Genomic DNA, 18,654 nt, shown 5'->3' with positions numbered 1-18,654 from the left:
TGGCCTACTCCTGGACCTATTTTCTATGTTTCTATGAACTTTGAACAGTTCTTTAAAAGGATAAATCCTTTAAAAACACTTGGAAAGTGTCTTTCTGTGACATAATTTGAACTGAAAGTGGCCGGAAAGGGTTTACGTAATTTTTTTTTTGCAGTACGGCTGCCAGGGACGCGATGGGCCGAGTGGTGGCGCACAGACGGAGAGCCGCGGACGTGTCAGGCTCGGCACGCGTGTACGCATGCGCAGAGGCCGATCCTCCACAATCCCAGGGTGCCCCAGTGAGCCATGGCCACCGCCGTGGAGATCCAGTTTGCCCAGCGCTTGGCGTCCAACGAGAAGCGGTTCCGCGACCGGGCGGTCAAGAAGCTCCGTCGGTACTTCAGCGCCCGCTCGCAGCGACCGTCAGGTAACGGGTGCAGGTCTCCGCCGGCGGCTCAGGAACAGCCGGCCGGCCGGCCCGCACACGTGCATTGCCCGGACGATGGGGAGTAGAGGTCCCCGGCGAAGGGGGATGGAGGCTGGTGGGGAGTGGAGGTCCCCGGGTGATGGAGGTGGAGGTTGGACAAGGTTTTGGGAACGCCTGCTGAGGGGGATGGACTGTGAAAGATCTGCAGGTGGATGGTGAGAGGGGTTGTACAGCGTCGGAGTCCCGGGGAGCAGAGAGAAGTGATGGGAAAATAATGGAAACGGTGAGGTCCGGGGGCAGAGTACTGCTGGGGGGAATGGATAAAGAGGAAGGATGTTGAGGAAGGTCGTGTGGGGGAGAGGATGTAGACTTTCTGGATAGGGTGGGATCATAGGGGTACAAAGGTTGGGTGGGAGAGGTGAGAGAAGGTGAAGGAAGAGGCACTGTTGGTGGAGAGGGAGATGGGATGGGGGATGGGATGGAAGGTCCCATCCACAGATCCTATTGGACAGTTAAATTTTGGTCAGAAATATTCAAGGTATATATTAAGGGGGGCTAAGTGTAGGAGATGGTATTAGTGTGATGGGTTTCTACTGATTGTGCATGAATGACCTGTTTTCATCCGTTCCCTCTTTGCCTTTTCTAAACTTGCTGCCGTTTGTAAAAATGATGGAGGATTTCATTGTAACCTACCAAATATTGAAAAACCTGGATAGAGTGGATGTTTCCTACAGTGGGGGAGTCTAGGACCAGACGGCACTGCCTCTGAATAGAAGGATGCCCATTTAGAACAGAGATGAGGAATTTCTGTAGCCGGAGTGCTGAATCTGGAATTCATTGCCACGGATGGCTGTGGAGACCAAGTCATTGAGTATATTTAAAGTCGAGGTTGATAGGTTCTTGATTAGTATGGGGTTGAGGGGGGAAAATGCAGTAACTCGACTGTGATAGAATGGTGAAGCAGGCTTGATGGGCCAAAGAGCCTAATTCTGCTCCTATGTGTAGTAGTCTTAAGGTCTGACCTTTGATCTACAAGTGAGTCGAGGGGTACAGGAAGAGTATGTGAAATTGATGTTGACACTGAGCTGAAATCAGCTCTGACCTTGTTGAATGGTGGAGGAGGCTTGAGGGGTTACTCCCATTTATCACCTGAACTCTAACGTTCTTCATTGTGGAACTACTGTTGGACTGTGTCTCTTGACTCTTGTTATGTCTTATTCTTGTAATATGATCACTGCAGCATTAACACGTTATTAGGTGTTTTATTAGGTGGTTTCAGTCAAGAAGAATTACTCAAAATATGGAAAGGCATCTTCTACTGCATGTGGATGCAAGACAAGCCTCTTCTGCAGGTAAGTTTCCACTGCTCTCTGGGAAGGTAATGCTCAAATATCGCTTGCAGTTTGAAGGATGCCTCTTGAGCAGCAGAAAAACAGGCCCTTCAGCCCAAATAGTCCATGCTGACCAAGATTTCCATTTGGCCCATATCACTCTGAGCATTTCCTATCCATATACCTGTCCAAGTATCGAAGGAAAGATAAAGATTAACTTTACTTGTCACATTTACATTGAAACATACATACATTGCAAGATGCACAAGGCTGAACTGTCCTCATGAGTGAATCATACTCAGATGAACAACGCAGGGTCACAGACAACAACACTGACGCAGTGAACATTAGGGTATAATTAAAGATTAGCTTTACTTGTCACATGTACATCGAAGCATGCAGTGAAATGCATCATATCATGTCACAACCAGCACAGTCTGCAAGTGTCGCCATGCTTCCGGTGCCAATGTAGCATGCCTATAATTCACTGATCCTAACCTGTGTGTCTTTGGAATGTTGGAAGAAGCTGGAGCACCTGCAGAAAACCCACGTGGTCACAGGGAGAACGTACAAACTCCTTACAGACACTGACGGGAATTGAACCCCAGGTGCTCGTGCTGTAAAGCATTACGCTAACCTTGCTGCCCCTTTAAATGTTAAGAATGTACCTTCCTCAACCATTTGGTCAGGCAGCTCATTCCATTTACGTGCCTTCCTGCGGGTAAAAATTTGTCCCTCGGGCTCCTACTAAATCTCTCTCCTCCCCCCTCCCCCGCCCCCATACAACCTATTTCCTCTAGTCATTGATTCCGCAACCCTGAAAAATCGAAGCAGCGTGTGATCAGGAATAGGACTGGCCATAACTCGTGAAGATTTTGGTCCATTTTGTGCATTATCCAGCAGCATTTTTGGGGATCTAGGTCCACTGGCAGAATTGGTTGCTGATGCTGAAACATGTTATCTTTACACATTATCCTGCAGACAGTGATTCTCATCCTGACACTTGACACAAAACTCATCGTTAGTTCAAAACTAAGGATTTACTGTCTCATGAGTTCATTCATTTAAACCTTTCTCTGTATTACAGGAAGAACTGGCAGACACCATCTCCCGCCTTGTACATACCTTCAGGAATCTGGATGCCAGTGAGTTCTTGCTCATTCTTTCTCTGATTAGGTGCAGGAAAGGTGAATATGAATTGTTTTTGTGAACAGAGAATAATGCAGTCTGTGATGCTGGTTGAAAACATGGAGTTGATTTCCATGAGAAGATGGTGAAGTTGCCAATGGGAATAGAACTTTGACAAGAAAAGGTTGAAAGATCAGTTGAAACAGGTGGGATTGAGATGAGGTGGCCAGAGCCGATTCTGCAAGTCCACTGGGGAGGTTGACGCCCAGTGTCGGCAGGCATGAGTTCATGACTGCTGGAGGCCTATCCTGGGTTTAAAGGGCTGTCTATGTGAGGGAGGGGGAGGAAGGAATGGGACTTTTTGCTGTTATAGTTTTGTTGCTTCTGTGCTGTGTTGTTTTACCGAGCATTGTGGACATGCAGAATGTGTGGCGACATGTAGACTGCCCCCAGCACGTTAGGTTGTGTTGTGTGTTAACAACTAATGGAGTTAAACACATTTCACTGTATTCGATTTACACATGACGAGCTTGAAGGCTGAACTGAACAGTCTTATGTTTTTCTGCCCCAAGAGTTTCTGTTCCTGGAGACGTTCTTCCAGACCATGAACCGCGAGTGGAATGGGATCGATCGGCTGCGCCTGGATAAATTCTACACTGTGAGAATTGAGGCTAAGTGTTTCTTTTGACCCTTGCATGTAGAATTGACACCCAAGGTACTGATGTCCAGGAATCCTCTGGGGATCCACTGCTGGGAGGGGGAGGGCTGCTGACTAGCTTTCCCACAGAACACTACAGTGCAGAGACAGGCCCTTTGACCCATCTAGTCCGTGCCTGGTCCCATTGGCCTGCACCTGGACCATAGCCCTCCATTCCCCTCCCTTCCAAACTTCCTTAACTGTTGCAATCAAACTTGTGTCCACTATTTCCACTGCCAGCTTGTTGAACACTTGCACCATCCTCTGAGTGAAGGAATTCCCCTCGGGCTTCCCTTCAACATTTCACCCTTCTCCCACAAGCTTTGCCCTCTGTTTCTAGTCTCACTCAAGTTCAGTGGGGAAAAGCCTGCTTGCATTTGCCATCTCAGGAGCTGCTGTTGTGTGGTACCAGGGGGTTTCCCTACAGTGTGAGCTGCCATTAAACTGAGCTCCTGTCGGATAGTTAAAGGGGCTGCAAAATCCACGATGCTGTTCCAAACATGTCCATTTACTCCTTTCTGACATGAGAATGTTGGCAGATTTAGGACGTTCGGCCCATCGAGTCTGCTGTGATTGATCGCTGGAACAACAGCCTGGGTGTGAAAACTCAGATATTTAGTTGTGCAGTTGCTCAGTGTCTCTCAGTATGAAAGTGCCAATGTGTCCACTCACCCATCTTAGCCCTTAGTTCACTTTCCAACCCCCACCCCCTCCACCTTCCTCAAGTAGACTCCCAACTCCACTGCAGTTTATTAACTTCCAAAAGAAGCATCCTGAATTTCCAGAGTTTTCTCCCTCCTGAATGCAGAAGTTCCTGCTTAGAAAGTCATACATCTTAGAAACTGGCCCTTCGGCCCAACTGATACTGACGAAGAGTCTCGGCCCGAAGCGTAAACTGTTTAAATAATCAAAAGGAATCCTGGCAATTTTCGCGATTGGCTTTTGAGCTTTAAAAGTTGTCCCAAATAAGCAAATGGCTGCCCCAATTAACCGGAATCTACTGTATTATCAATAATTGTTGCTGAATTGTTTACGGGACAATTTTGAACAACTTTGGCCAGCTTGTACTCCGTCCCTCTCACCCCCACCTTTTTATTCTGCTTCTTCCCCCTTCCTTTCCAGTCCTGATGAAGGGTCTTGCCCTGAAATGTTAACTGTTCATTCATTTTGATAGATGCTGCCTGACCTGCCAAATTCCTCCAGCATTTTGTGTGCATTACTCTGGATCTCCGGCTTCTACAGAATCTCTTGTGTCCACACCAGTCCCGTCTGCCCATACCTACAAAACCTTTTATATCCACTTACCTACTGAATCTACGTAGCTCTTAAATGTTGCGAATATGCCCGTCTCAAACACTCATATCTCCCAAATTACAACAGTTCACATTTTTCTGGATTGAAAGCTGTTTGCACCAGGTTTTTAATTAGTGATTTTCTTTATGTACCCGTTCGTCGTTGAGACTATCGGATTTGAGCTCAGTGACGCCCTTGGCTGAGCTCTGGGTTCATGCCTGAGAGCTAGAATCTAGCTATGTTGTGTCCTTTGTCCTGAACTTTGGTGCCGAGACTCTTATGCAGCTGCCCGAGGAGAACTGTGTCACAGTGAGCAGGGCTGTTGTCATCTTACGAATCAGAATCAGGTTTAATATCACTGGTAAATATCATGAAATTTGTAGTTTTGCGGCAGCAGTATAGAATAATACATTATTTAAAATACTAAATTACAGAAGAAAAATATACAATGGGCTCCAATTAATTTGGACACGTCAGGACAGTACATTTTCACCTCAATTAGCTATGTTTTCTTGGAAATTGATTTTAAAAAAGTATCAAAGAGGCAAACTTCCATTTAACTGCATAACAAATTACGTATTTATATGAAATGCAGAACATGACCAATACCTCTACAGTATTATAAAACTGTGTACTTCCTAATAGTTATCGATGGAGGAATTCATCCAATGTATGCTGCTGTATTCTTTTTGACTAAGTGAACATAATTACAGCAGACACCTAGTGCAGATGATGGACTGCCTTCATTCTGTGCTTCTGCTGATTGCATCCTCCAAATCTTCATTTTCATTGTAACATTAAAGATGATCGTCGATAGCTTCATATTTTTCGTATTTCCTAACTTGTTGAAATAGTGAAATCATTTCATTTTCACTCCCGGCAGTTTCTGGCATCTCCAAGTCTGAAGGCTTGAAACCGTGGTGAACAAAACAATTCTGAATTGTCTAACTGCTTATTTCTTGCCAACTATTGGTGACAAGAATCACTGCTTTTTGAACACAAGCACATACAACTGATACCAGTCCTGAAGAAGAATCTCGGCCCAAAACATCAATTGTTTACTCTTTTCTGTAGATGCTGCCTGACCTGCTGAGTTTCTCCAGTGTTTTGTGTGAAATGCTTTGGATTTCCAGCATTGCAGACTTTCCCATGTTTGTGATGGTATTTAAAACTGTTCGCTCCAAGCACAGTGCACAACACGAGTGCATGTGACTGGCACTGCCTAGAAACAGTCTGCTACCCCAATTAAGTAGTATAGTATCCCAAATAAACAAAGAGAATCCCAGCTATTTTCTAGATTAGCTTCTCTTCTATAAAGTAGTGTCCCAAGTAAGCCGCTGCCCTTATTAGCTGATGGCCCGATTAACCGGAATCCACAGTGAATTAAAAAAATAAAATAAAATTAGTGCAAGAAAAAATGAGGCAGTGTATGTGGGTTCATTGGCCATTCACATGGCAGCAATAACCAAGCTCAGACAGTGGGGATACAGTGTTAAGATTCAGGTATGAAATTATGTCTGTGATTAACAATGTTCTGTTTCCTGGCAGTTGATCCGTTTGGTACTGAGGGAGTTTCTTGAGGAACTGAAAAGCACAGGATGGGATGAAAGGTAATTGGAGCTTTGCAATCCTTCAAATAAAATCTTGCACAAATTGAACTGGGCACTTTTGAAAGAAGTTTAGATAAATGTCAATGTGTGGGCCCCATAGTAGCATATTGGTCAGTGTAATGCTTTCCAGTAGCAGCAATCAGAAAATCGGGGGCCAATTCAATTGCTGTCTGTAAAGAGTTTGCCCAATCTTTCCATGACCGCATGCACGGTCCTTCATGCCCTAACTCAATCAAGAATCTATCAACCTCTGTCTTAAATACACCCAGTAACTTGGCATCCACCGCTGCCTGTGGCAACAAATTCACAGATTCAGTACCCTCGGTGTAAAGCAATTCCCTCTCACCTCTGTTCTAAATGGCCATTCCCCTATTCTGAGGCTGTGACTTCTCCACCATAGGAAACATGCACTTTCAACATTTGATACGTTTCATTAAGATCCCCCTCCCATTAGAAACATAGAAAACCTACAACATAATACAGGCCCTTTGGCCCACAAAGCTGTGCCGAACATGTCCTTACCATAGAAATTACCTAGACTTGCCCATAGGCTTCAATTTTTCTGAGCTCCATGTACCTGTCCAGGAGTCTCTTAAAAGATCCTATTGTATCCGTCGCCGGCAGCCCATTCCACGCATTCGCCACTCTCTGCGTAAAAAAACTTACCTGACATCTCCTCTGTACCTACTTCCAAGCACCTTAAAACTGTGCCCTCTCGCGCTAGCCATTTCAGCCCTGGGAAAAAGCCTCTGGCTATCCACATGATCAGTGCCTCTCATCATCTTATACACCTAAGATTCTTCTGAATTCCAGTGAGTACAGGTCCAGAGCCATCAAACGTTCCTCATTTGATGAGCTTTTCAGTCCCGGAATCACTTGTATCACCAACTGTTGGTTGTTGATAAAAACAATACACCTCACGGTATGTCTCGATGTACATGTGACAAATATAGCTAATTATACCCCACGTACACGGTACGCTGTGTTAGTGTGGTTATCTGTGACAGCTGTGAGCTTGCTGCATGATTCACCCATGAGGACAATTAAACTTCATGCATCTTGCAATGTAAGCCTTTCTGATGTTTGTTTTCAGTGTTGTCAGCCGTTTTCTCCGATGTGTGACAGATGAAGTGTTGAATCCCACCAAGAATGATGCCCCCTCTGGGGTCCGGTATCATTTCATCGACATCTACCTACAAGAGCTGGCAAGAGTTGGTACGCAGCAGGTAAAGGGAGCACACTTTGTCGAGGTGCTGTTTACTAATTAGCTGTAGACTCCATAATCTTGCAATAATTGCTGGTTGTGGACATTAGCACCCACAGGATGTGCATCCTTGCACCTGTTCTGAAAGAGCGTTCAGGGCTGAAACCAGCAGATGAACAAGACTTCAATCCTGAATTTTAATTCCCTTTTATGCAAGCAACTGAACCACTCCGCCTCCTTCATTAATTTCTTCCACTCTCTTGCAAACTGGATTTGATTGGGATGGGCTTTATCACAGAACCATAGAAACGAATGGGTCGAGACTCCATCTGGCAAAGCAAATGACCTTTATTCACTAATGTCTCTTAATCTGTATCCCTGTGTGCTGCGTCACAATTGTATACATTTTAATCATGCAGCTGGTTTCTCCCCTCATTGGAGAATTGGTTCATTATTGTCACGTGTACCAAAGTACAGTGAAAAGGTTACCTTGCGGTCTGTCTGATTCATCACTCTGTGCATTTAGGTAGTACAAGGTAAGACAATAACAATGCAGAATAAATTGTTAGAATTACACAGACCATCAGCTTCACATGTATACCACACTCCCTGCTGCTGAATGAACGTGGAACAGTACAGGTCCTTCAGCCCACAATGTTATTTCCTCCTTTTAACTTACTCTGTGATCAATCTAACTCTTCTCTCCTCCATTTTTCTATCACCCATGTGCCTCTCTACGAGTCCCTAATGTACCACCCTCTACCCTGCATCCCAGCAGTGTGTTCCAGGCACTTAACAGTCTGAGTAGAAAGCCCTGCCTCTGACATCTCCCCAAAACTTCCTTCACTCACATCAAAAGGATGTCCTCTGGTATTGGTTGTTGCTGCCCTGGCAATGTTATTTCACATCATATATCAGTGATAATAAAACTGATCTATTCATTTAAAAGTCTGGCTGTCTACTCCTTTTATGCTGCTTAGCATCTTGTACACCCCTATCGTCTCCTCTCATCCTCCTTTGTTCCAAAGAGCAAAGCCCTGGATTGCTCACATATCCTCATAAGACATGCTCTCTAGGTCACATAACATCCTGGTAAATCTCCTCTGCACCTTCCCTAAAGCTTCCACATTATTCCTATAATGAGGTGACCAGAATTGAACTCCTTATTCTTAGGTGTGGTCTGACCAGAGTTTTATAGAGCTGCAACATTATCTCGTGGCTCTTGAACTCAGTCCTCAAACTAATGAAAGCCAACGCACCATACACCTTCATAACCACCTTATCAACTTGCACAGCAACTTTGAGGAATGTTTGGATGTGAACCCCAAGATCCCTCTTCTTCCACACAGTTAAGAATCCTGGCATTAACCTTGTATTCTGCCTTCAAGTTCAACCTTCCAAAATAAATTACTTCACTCTTTTCCAGGTTGAACTCCATCTGCCACTTCTCAGCCCTGCTCTTTTTAACTGCCTCGGTTTGTATCAGTCATTTGTCAGTATCAGTAGCTCAGTTTGTTCTTTTCCCTGTTTCTTTATGTTTCCAGGAGTGGAGGATGCACCCACCTGACCTGCCAGGCGTGTCTCCCCTGTTTTGCAGTCCACGGCTCAGTCATATAGCACAGAAACAGGCCAGCAGGCCGGGTCCCATTGACCCACACCTGGACTGTAGCCCTCTGTACACCTCCCATCTATGTACTTACCTAAACTTATCTTAAATGTTATACTTGAATCAACATTTACCACATCCACTCGCAACTGGTTCCACTCTCACACTACCTCATGTCCCTCAGGTTCTGCTGAAATATTTCACCTTTCATCCTTAACCTACGACCTCTCACCCAACCTCAGTGGTAAAAGCCTGCATGTGTTCATCTCTATTGCCCTCGTAATTTTGTATACCTCTATCAAATCTTCCCTCATTCTCCTACAATCTGGTGAGTAAATTCAACCTTTCCTTATAACTCAAATTCCGGCAATATCCTTCAAAATTTTTGCTGTACTTTTTTCAATCTTATTGATATCATTCCCGTACGTAGGTGATCAGAAATGCACACAGTACTCTAAATTAGGCCTCACTGACCAATGAGAGGCAGAGTTTGCTTTTTCCTCCCTCCCTTTTCCTGTACAGAGTAGCATGTACGATCCTTGCGTTGTAACGCATCTTTGTTCGCTTTGTTCTAGTTGACTGCAGAACAGAACCTGAAGTTTATTGATCCCTTCTGTCAAATTGCTGCCAAGACCAAAGAGTAAGTTTGGCCTGTCTGCATGTTTTGAATGTGGGTTAATGTCCCCAACCAATCAAAAAGCCTTACAATTCTCTGTGTCTATTCTGACCGAGGCTGAAAGAAAATGGTTGCTGCTTTTAATGTGTATGTTATGAATTCCCATTGTCCTCATGGGTTCCCTGGGTCACTCCTTCCTCTACAGCTCACCCACCCCAGCATTCAGCTATTTGACCTGAACTTGTGCACTTTGAATCTATTAGCTGGGTTCTGAGTGTAAATTATAGATCTGCTCAAAACCACAAGGGAAGGAGGTGGGGAACCAGAGGGAGGTGCTGGGCAGGTGAGGAGAAAAGTGCTGAGAGGGGAACCAGAATGGGAAATGGAAAATGAGAGGAGGCAGGCAGAGAAATTACCAGAAATTGGACAACTTGATATTCATGTTGTCAGGTTGCAGGCTACTGCGACAGAATATGAGGTGTTGCTTTTCTGTCCTGAGTATGCCCTGATCGTGGCAGCAATGGAGGCCATGGACAGATGTATCCTGTTTTATTTTAGACTTTATTGTGGTATCAGATGTCTGTGTTCCACCTGCTAAAATTCAACAATTCCCTGTGGCAATGAAGAGAAAGATCCTCATGGCACTCTGTGATGTTACAGTCTTTGGGGTGCCAATATCCTGCTAATTTAGATTCTAACACAGATGCCGCCTGGCCCACTGAGTTCCCCTAGCATTTTGTGTATTGCTGTAGACTTCTGGTGTCTGTACTTGATTCCAGTTAGGCAGTTTTGCCATTGAATGGACCCTGGTATGTTCAGTGTGTCAGTTCTCCCTGTTGATTGCCCAGAAGGTGGGATTTTGCGCTGGTCAGTAGGCCACTACCCTGATTTAATTCTCGTTTTGTCCCTGGCTGTGGCGTGGCTGCAGCCGAGTCTTGTTTCACATGATCTCCCAGGGAATCTTTGAGCTCATTATGGACCAGGCACCTTTTGCTATTGAGGATTTGATGAACGAGCTGCAGGCCAGTGAGGAGGATGACGCATCGGGCGAGGAACTAAAATCAAGTCAAGAGAACGAAGATCCAGCAAAGCCAAAGATAAATGGTGAGAACCAGATTATGCTGAGATACTAGCTCTGGTGTGAGCGCACCAAGACACATAGCAATAGTTTATGAGCTCCTGAATGTGCACCAACATTTTCCATTTTAGAACATAGAACAGTACAGGCCATTCGGTCCACAATGTGCTGAATTTTTAATCTACTTTAAGATCAATCTAACCCCTTCCTCCTACATAACCCTCCATTTTTCTATCATCCGTGTGCCTAAACTGTGTCGGCCCTTTGGTCCACAATGTTGTGCTGACCTTTTAACCTATTCCAGCCCTTCACTCCTGCATAACTCTCAATGTTCTTATCTAAGAGTCTTTAAAATGTCCCTAATGCATCTGCCTCAACCACCATTCCTGAAGGCTACCCAGTCGGAATATGAGGTGCTGCTGCTCTGACCTGATATGCCCATGTCGTGGCAGCAGAGGAGGTGAGAGGCAAGCGTGTCCTGTTTTACCTTGGAGGGTTACTGTGGCGCGAGATGTATGTATTCAGCATACTGGAATTTAAAAATTTCCTGTGGCAATGAAGAGAAGCCCCTTTGCAGTACACTGTGATGTTACAGTCAGGGTACCAATGTCCTGTTAATTTTGATTCCAGTATCATAAGAACAGTAACACTTGTAGCTGTGAGATTCATCAATTGATTCATACGGTGTTGAAAAAGATTAGAAATTCTCAGGCATTGAAGTGATCTGAGATTCACAACTGAAAGTGTATGCACAGGGTCCGCTTCAGGGGAAGATGCTGAACTGGATGGAGACAGGAAGAGTCCAAACCATTCTCAATACGATGAAGATACTGGTCCTGTCCTCCAGGTAAGCAATGCATTTCACGTCTGTCTCGATGTACACAGGCAAAATAGAGATAATCTTAGGTGGTGGCCCATTTAATTGAATGGACGTGAGGAGAGTTGCTGAGTGAGTTGAGACTAAAATTGGTTCTTTGTTTTGGTCCTTACTGTGACCATGCGCACTGATCCACGTCTCTGGTATGGTAGTTGTGTTCATGGTAATGGATTCACAGTCAATAAAATAGCTAAAGAATTTTGCATTTGACATTTGTGTGTTGTCACCAAGTTAAGTGACTAAAATCTTCATGGTTGTTAATAAAATGTAGCTTCAGGAAAGGGAATTAACCCCTTCCTGGACTAGCCGTACTCTCATCCTGTAAACATTCTACTTGTCAGGATCTCTCAATTAGAATCAGGTTTTTTTAAAATCACTGACAAATGTCATAAGATTGTTGTTTTGCAGTAGCAGTACAGTGCAATACACACAAAATTACTCAAGTCACAATTTAAAAAATTAAAATAGCTAATGCAAAAAAGAGAAAAATTGGTAGTGTTCGTGGGTCATGAACCATTCAGAAGTGTGATGGTGGAGGGGAAAGAGCTATACCTAAAACATTGAGTGTGTGTCTTCACGTTCCTCTACCTCCTCCCCGATGAGAAGAGGGCTTGTCCTGGATGGTGATGGTCCTTAATGCTTAATGATTTATCCCACCTTTTGAAGGTGTCCTCGATGCTGGGGAGGCTGGTGCCCATGATGGAGCTGCCTGAGTTTACAACCCTCTGCAGCTTTTTCCAGTCCTGTGCAGTGGCCTCTCCGTACCAGTGCAACCAGTCAGACTGCTCTCACAGTACATCTCTAGATTGTAGTCCTCAAATTCACAGCATTGAAACCACCTTTTTTGCATGGACTGCAGTGGTCCATTCCAGCATCTTGTGAGCAAATATCAGAATTGTGTTTATTACCAGTGACACGTGCCATGAAATAGCTTGTTTTGCAGCAGCAGTACAGAATAATACATTGATTACAAAAATAAATAACATGGTAATGCTTTTGAACAGCTCAGAAACCTGGTGGCAGAGGGGAAGAAACTGTTCCTAAAACATTGAGCCTGTGTCTTCAGGCTTTTGTACCTCCTCCCTGATGGTAGCAATGAGAAGAGGGCATGTCCTGGGTGGTGGGGGCCCTTTGTAATGAATGCTGTCTTGTGATGACTGCAATTCACTGGGGAACATGTTTGCTTTTCATTGGGAAGTGCTGTCATGTTAAATGATCCTAAAGAAGCTAGGGTCATTTCCTGATTGCTTTGTATTCCTGGTCGTGTCTATAAAGGAAACTTGCTGTGATTAGATCCAAGGAGACTTGTATTTCCAGTGTAGTGTTGGAATTTAGGGTTGGATCCTTAATGCTGTAAACCTTTCAGTGTTCAGATGGGATGATGATGTCTGAAACCTTGTTGCAATGAAGAAGGTGCACCGGTGTCTTTTCTTAGGAGATTAAGGATGTTACTGAACACTTAACAAACTTCGCAGCAGTACTGTTGAAAGTGTCCTGATTAGTTGCATCACGGTCTGGTACAGAAACTCAAATACATAGGAATGTAAGAGACAAGTGGACTCAGCCCAATACGTCACGGGCACATTCCACCCCACCATCAGTAGTGTAAACAGTAGCCTCAAGAAGTTAACTTCCATCCTCAAAGATCCCCACCATCCGGCCATGCCGTGTTCTCATAGGTCCCGTCAGGCAGGAGGTAGGAAAGCCTGAAGTCCCACACTGCCAGGTTCAGGAACAGCTACCTCCGTTCGGTTCTTGAAACAACCAGCAAAACTCTTATTCGCTGCAGTTTAGTAACGCTATAACCACTTTGCACTACAGACTTTTTTTCTAATTGTGTTCTCTCTTGTAAAATTGTGTATAATGTCAAACAAGAAAATCTGCAGATGCTGGAGATCCAAGCAACACACACAAAGTGGTGGAGGAACTCAGCAGGCAAGACAGTATCTATGGAAAAGAGTGTAGTCAGCATTTCTGTAGTCTTTTCCATAGATGCTGCCTGGCCTGCTGCATTCCTCCAGCGTTTTGTGTGTGATGTGGATGCTGCATACCTGATGTAATGTGTCTGTGGTGCTGCCGCATGTTTTCCAGTGCACTTTTGCAGACAAGGACTTGTGCACGTGACAATAAAGTCGGCTTTTGTTTCTGCAGTTTGACTACGGGGCTGTTGCTGACCGGCTCTTCCAGCTCTCCAGCAGGGGGAGCACTCCCACCCAGAATAGGAAACTCCTCTACAAACTGGTGCGAAAGTAAGGATCTCTTGTGTTTTTCTAAAACCTTTTCCGTCCATTTCAGACCAGTCCCACCTTCCTGAGCCAGTATTGCTGCCCTGGGCAAGCCCACATTCCCAGCACAGCATCCAACTCCGGCCTCTCAACCCTCATTTCCAAAGCTCCTCAGTATTATACTTAATTAGAAGTTTACACAGATTTGCCTGAAAAATTTTCAGTTAGTTAACTCTTCCTCTATATGTGCTAAACATACGCTGATACAATTTAAGGTAGTGCATACGGCCCACATGTCTAAAGATAAACTACCTCATTTTTACTCCCATATAAATCTTACTTGTGACAGATGTCACTCTGAGGTGGCTTCTTTGACTCATATGTTCCGGTCCTGCCCTCTCTTGGAAAAATTTTGGGAAGATATTTTTGATATCATTTCAACAGTTTTGCGTTTTGATTTACAACCCCACCCTATTACAGCAATTTTTGGTTTGCCAATGATAGAACATAGATCCTTATCCTCTTCAGCCTGTCGGATGATCGCATTTGCTACATTAATGGCCAGAAGATCCATTTTATTGAACTGGAAGGAGACCAATCCTCCTACTACATTTCAATGGTTTTCCCAAACGATTCTATGTTTAAATTTAGAAAAAAATCAGAAGTGTCATTTTTGATCCTTCGGTTAAATTTGAAGAGACTTGGAAGCCAGTTATTCAACATTTTCATATGATGTAGTTTGACCTTTTCCGAATCCTTTTTATTAGCTTAGAATATATGAATAGAGGAGCAGAGCTGACGACATTAATGAATATATTCGATCTAATACATTGGTTCAGCCCTGTCTTGTTCTGTTTGTTTTTTTGGGGGGGTTTTCTTTGTGATATCCTTTTCTTTTTATTTCTTTTCTCTTCATGATTAATTATATTAGGAGTTTGGAAGTTCATTACACTTGTACTATTTGTAGTTTCTCTTGTATGTGTTTATTACCAATAATGTAATTCCAATCTCTATATCAGTGTTGTTATTATGTTTATGAACTTGAAAGCTAATGAAAAGATTAAAAAAGAAAGACAGATTTGCCATGTCACCAGGAACTTTGACGAACTTCTATAGTTGCACAGTGGAGGGTATCCTGACTGATAACAATATGGCCTGGTATGGATACACCAATGCCCAGGAATGGTAAAGTCTACAAAAAGTGGCAGAGAGAGCCCAGTCCATCATAGGCAAAGCACATTTTCGAGAAGTGTTGCCACAAGAAAATAGCTGCCATTATCAAGGGCCCTCACCTTCCAGGCCATGTGCCCCCCTTTCTGCTGCCTTCAGGAAGGGGGTACAGGTGCCTCGGGACTCACACCACCAGGTTCAGGAGCAGTTATTACCCCTCAGCCATCAGGAAGGAGGTACAGGAGCCTCGGGACTCACCCCCCCAGGTTCAGGAGCAGTTATTATCCCTCAACCATCAGGCTGTTGAACCAGAGGGGATAACTTCACTCACATCAACATTGAGCTAATTCCACAACCTACACGCTCACTTTCAAGGACTCTACAACTCAATTTCTCAATATTATATTTTATGTACACAATTTGTCTTCTGCACTTCGATTGTTTGACAGCTTTTGTTTATAGGTATAGTTATTTAGTGAATGCCTGCAGGAAAATGAGTTTCCTTATTGACTCACGGAGTTGTTTAGGGGAGCATGAGCTTTGATGATGTGTCTTGAGTGCAGTGTTGGGCTTGTGAGTTGGGTGAATGTGATGCGTGCATTTGTGGTTTAACTGCTCAGAGTTTTAGTGTTGTGAAGCCTTACAAAGAATTAGAGTAACTCATCACAGCCTGCTTATACCATCTATTAAATGCTGTCCTTTTCCTCTTTCCTGTAGGTTCCGGGATTTGGCTGAAGGTGAGGACAAAGCACTTTAGCTGCCTTGTAGAAAAGCTGACTTCAGTATTATATGTTACTCGTATGCTGCAGTGTGTTCAAGGAAACAGCCAATTACATAGTCATAGAGCACTACAATATGGAGACAGATCCTTCGGCCCATCGTGTCTTGCTCATCTTGTTCTGCACAGTCCCATCAACCTGCACCTGAACCATAGCCCTCCACACTTCTGCCATCCATACCTTTATCCAAACTTGTCTTGAATGCTGCAGTCAGACCCACATCCACCACTTCTGCTGGCAGCTCGTTCTACACTTGACCCACCCTATTCAACGTTTCCCTATAGCTCATGTCCTCAAATCCCAGCAACATCCTTGTAAACAGTGACACGTTAACCTTCAAAAGTTCTACCTTGAGAGAGGTTGGTGTGCAGAGCTACTCACCCAACCTCCTGGCTGTTTGTGCTAGATAGGTTTCCACTACACAGTCACTGGGGAAGGGCAGAACTGTGGTAGTGTAGTGGTTAGCATGACAATATTACAGCTCAGGGCATCAGATGTTTGGAGTTCAATCCCGGTGTTCTCTGTGAGGAGTCTGTACATCCTCCACGCAGAATGTGTGGGCTTTCTCCGAGTGCACCAATTTCTTCCCACAAAGGCGTAACCAGTTAATAGGTCGTCAAAAGTTGTTCCATGATTAGGTTAGGATTAGATAGGTGGGCTATGGGGGGGGTGCCTGAAGGACCAGTTTCACAGTGTATCTCTAAACAAATAAATAACTTCAGAGTACTCAGGCTGCAGCTTGAATACTGTGTACAGTGCGGGTCATTGCTTAGTAGGGAAGATGTCAGTGCACAGCAGGGGCTGCGGGGGCATTTTTTTTTTAACCAGGCTTGGCACTACTTTCCCTGCGGCACAGGAAGCTGAGGGAAAATAGTTTTGTGATATACACAATGTATGTATGAGGGAGGATCTCATTGAAAACCTATGGAATATTGAAAGGCCTCGATAGGGTGGATGTGTCATATAATGGGGGAGTCTGGGACCGGAGGGCAGAGCTGAAGAATTTTTTTTGTCAATGGATGGTGAGTCTGTGGAATTCATTGCCACAGATGTTTGTGGAGGCCAAGTCATTGAGTGCATTTAAAGTGGAGGTTGATAGGTTCTTGATTAATCAGAGTGTCAAAGGTTATTGGGAGAAAGCTGGAGAATGGGGTTGAGCAGGATAACAAACCAGCCATGATAGAATGGCAGAGCAGACTCAAAGGGCTTAAAGGAGATTTACCAGTATGTTACCAGGACTCGGAGGACTGAGTTACAGAGACAGGTTGACAGGCTGGGACTTACTTCATTGCAGTGTAGAAGAATGAGAGGTGTTGTTATTAATGTGTGTAAATCATGAGGGGCACAGACAGGGTGAATGCACACAGTCTTTATCTCAGAGATGGGGAATCAAGAGAATAATAGGGAGAGGGAGAGAGATTAGCTTTATTTATCACATGTACACCAAAACGTACAATGAAATGCATCGTTTGTGTCAACAACCAAGACCTGAAGATGTGCTGGGGACAGCATGCAGGTGTCGCCATGCTTCTGGCCCCAAAAGGGAAGCCCACAACTTTGGAAAGTTGGGGGGCACCATAGCACGCGGAGGAAATCCACGCAATCACGGAGAGAACTTACAAACTGTTTACAACAGACAGTGGCGGGAATTGAACCCTGATCGCTGACGCTGTATAGAGTTATATTCCTGTGCCAGCCCACAAAGGATTTGATTGGAAACTGATTGGCAACTTTTTCACACGAGGGTGGTCAGTGTGTGGAAGGAGCTGCTAAAGGATGTAGTTAATGCAGGTACAACATTTGAAAGACGGTTGGACTGGTACAAGAATAGGAAAGATTTAGAGGGATATGGGCCAAAAGCAGGCAAATGGAATTGGTTTAAATGGGCACCTTGGTTAACTTGGACTGTTTGGACAGGAGAACCTGTTTCCAGGCTGTTTTATTCAGTGGTGCTGGACTCGAATTGCAGAGGAACCTGGATAAGGACCCATTTCAGATGAAGAGGAGGATTTTAAAATAGGTTTTGAGCTGGTGTGTAAAAGTGTCAACCGAGTCTGCATCCCTTATAGTTTTAGGTATTGTGTTCCACAGTTTAGGATCTTGGTTCAAAAAAGCTGACCTGCCAGTTATCTTTTGAGGGAGATTGTTTAAATTTAAGAGAGTGGCGTAACAAGACCTCGGAGCTTGAGCAGGGTTATAAAAGGAAAGTGATTCTGTGATGTACCCTGGTCCCTGATAATTAAAGATAGATGGTAGAGAGATTCGAAGAAGGTATGTTGGTATGAGTCTGGAATTCACTGGCTTAATGGTGGGTAGAGGCAGAAATGTCCTTTATACCATAAGACGTTAGAGCAGAGTTATGCCATTCGGCATTTGTGATAATGGCTAATCCATTCCCCCCCCCCCCCCCAACCCCAATCTGCTTTCTTCCCATAACCTTTCATGCCATGACTTAATAAGAGTCTATCAACCTCTGCCTTAAATATACTCAATGACTTGGCCTCCACAGCTGCTTGAGACAGTAAATTCCGCAGATTCACCACCTGAAATTCCTCATCACTGGTCTAAATGGACATCCCTCTAATCTGAAGCTACGTCCTCTGATCCTGGTCTCCCCCCACCATAGGAAATATC

General features: G+C 44.3%; 1 protein-coding gene across 1 annotated transcript in view; it reads left to right on the top strand.

The window, feature by feature from the left end:
* Nucleotides 1-241: 241 nt before the first annotated feature.
* Nucleotides 242-18,654, top strand: part of LOC140198794 (ribosomal RNA processing protein 1 homolog B-like) — a 31,853-nt gene continuing 13,440 nt past the window's right edge. Inside the window, exons 1-11 of the mRNA XM_072259829.1 lie at nt 242-406; nt 1,676-1,758; nt 2,825-2,882; nt 3,438-3,523; nt 6,404-6,465; nt 7,559-7,691; nt 9,851-9,915; nt 10,820-10,995; nt 11,725-11,816; nt 13,998-14,095; nt 15,959-15,978. Of these exons, the coding sequence (XP_072115930.1) occupies nt 286-406; nt 1,676-1,758; nt 2,825-2,882; nt 3,438-3,523; nt 6,404-6,465; nt 7,559-7,691; nt 9,851-9,915; nt 10,820-10,995; nt 11,725-11,816; nt 13,998-14,095; nt 15,959-15,978 (994 nt within the window). The 5' untranslated portion in view covers nt 242-285. The remainder of the gene's footprint in view (nt 407-1,675; nt 1,759-2,824; nt 2,883-3,437; nt 3,524-6,403; nt 6,466-7,558; nt 7,692-9,850; nt 9,916-10,819; nt 10,996-11,724; nt 11,817-13,997; nt 14,096-15,958; nt 15,979-18,654) is intronic.

The sequence above is a fragment of the Mobula birostris genome, chromosome 6 (assembly GCF_030028105.1).
Source record: "Mobula birostris isolate sMobBir1 chromosome 6, sMobBir1.hap1, whole genome shotgun sequence".
NCBI classification, from domain to species: domain Eukaryota; kingdom Metazoa; phylum Chordata; class Chondrichthyes; order Myliobatiformes; family Myliobatidae; genus Mobula; species Mobula birostris.
This window is presented reverse-complemented; position numbering and strand designations above follow the sequence as displayed.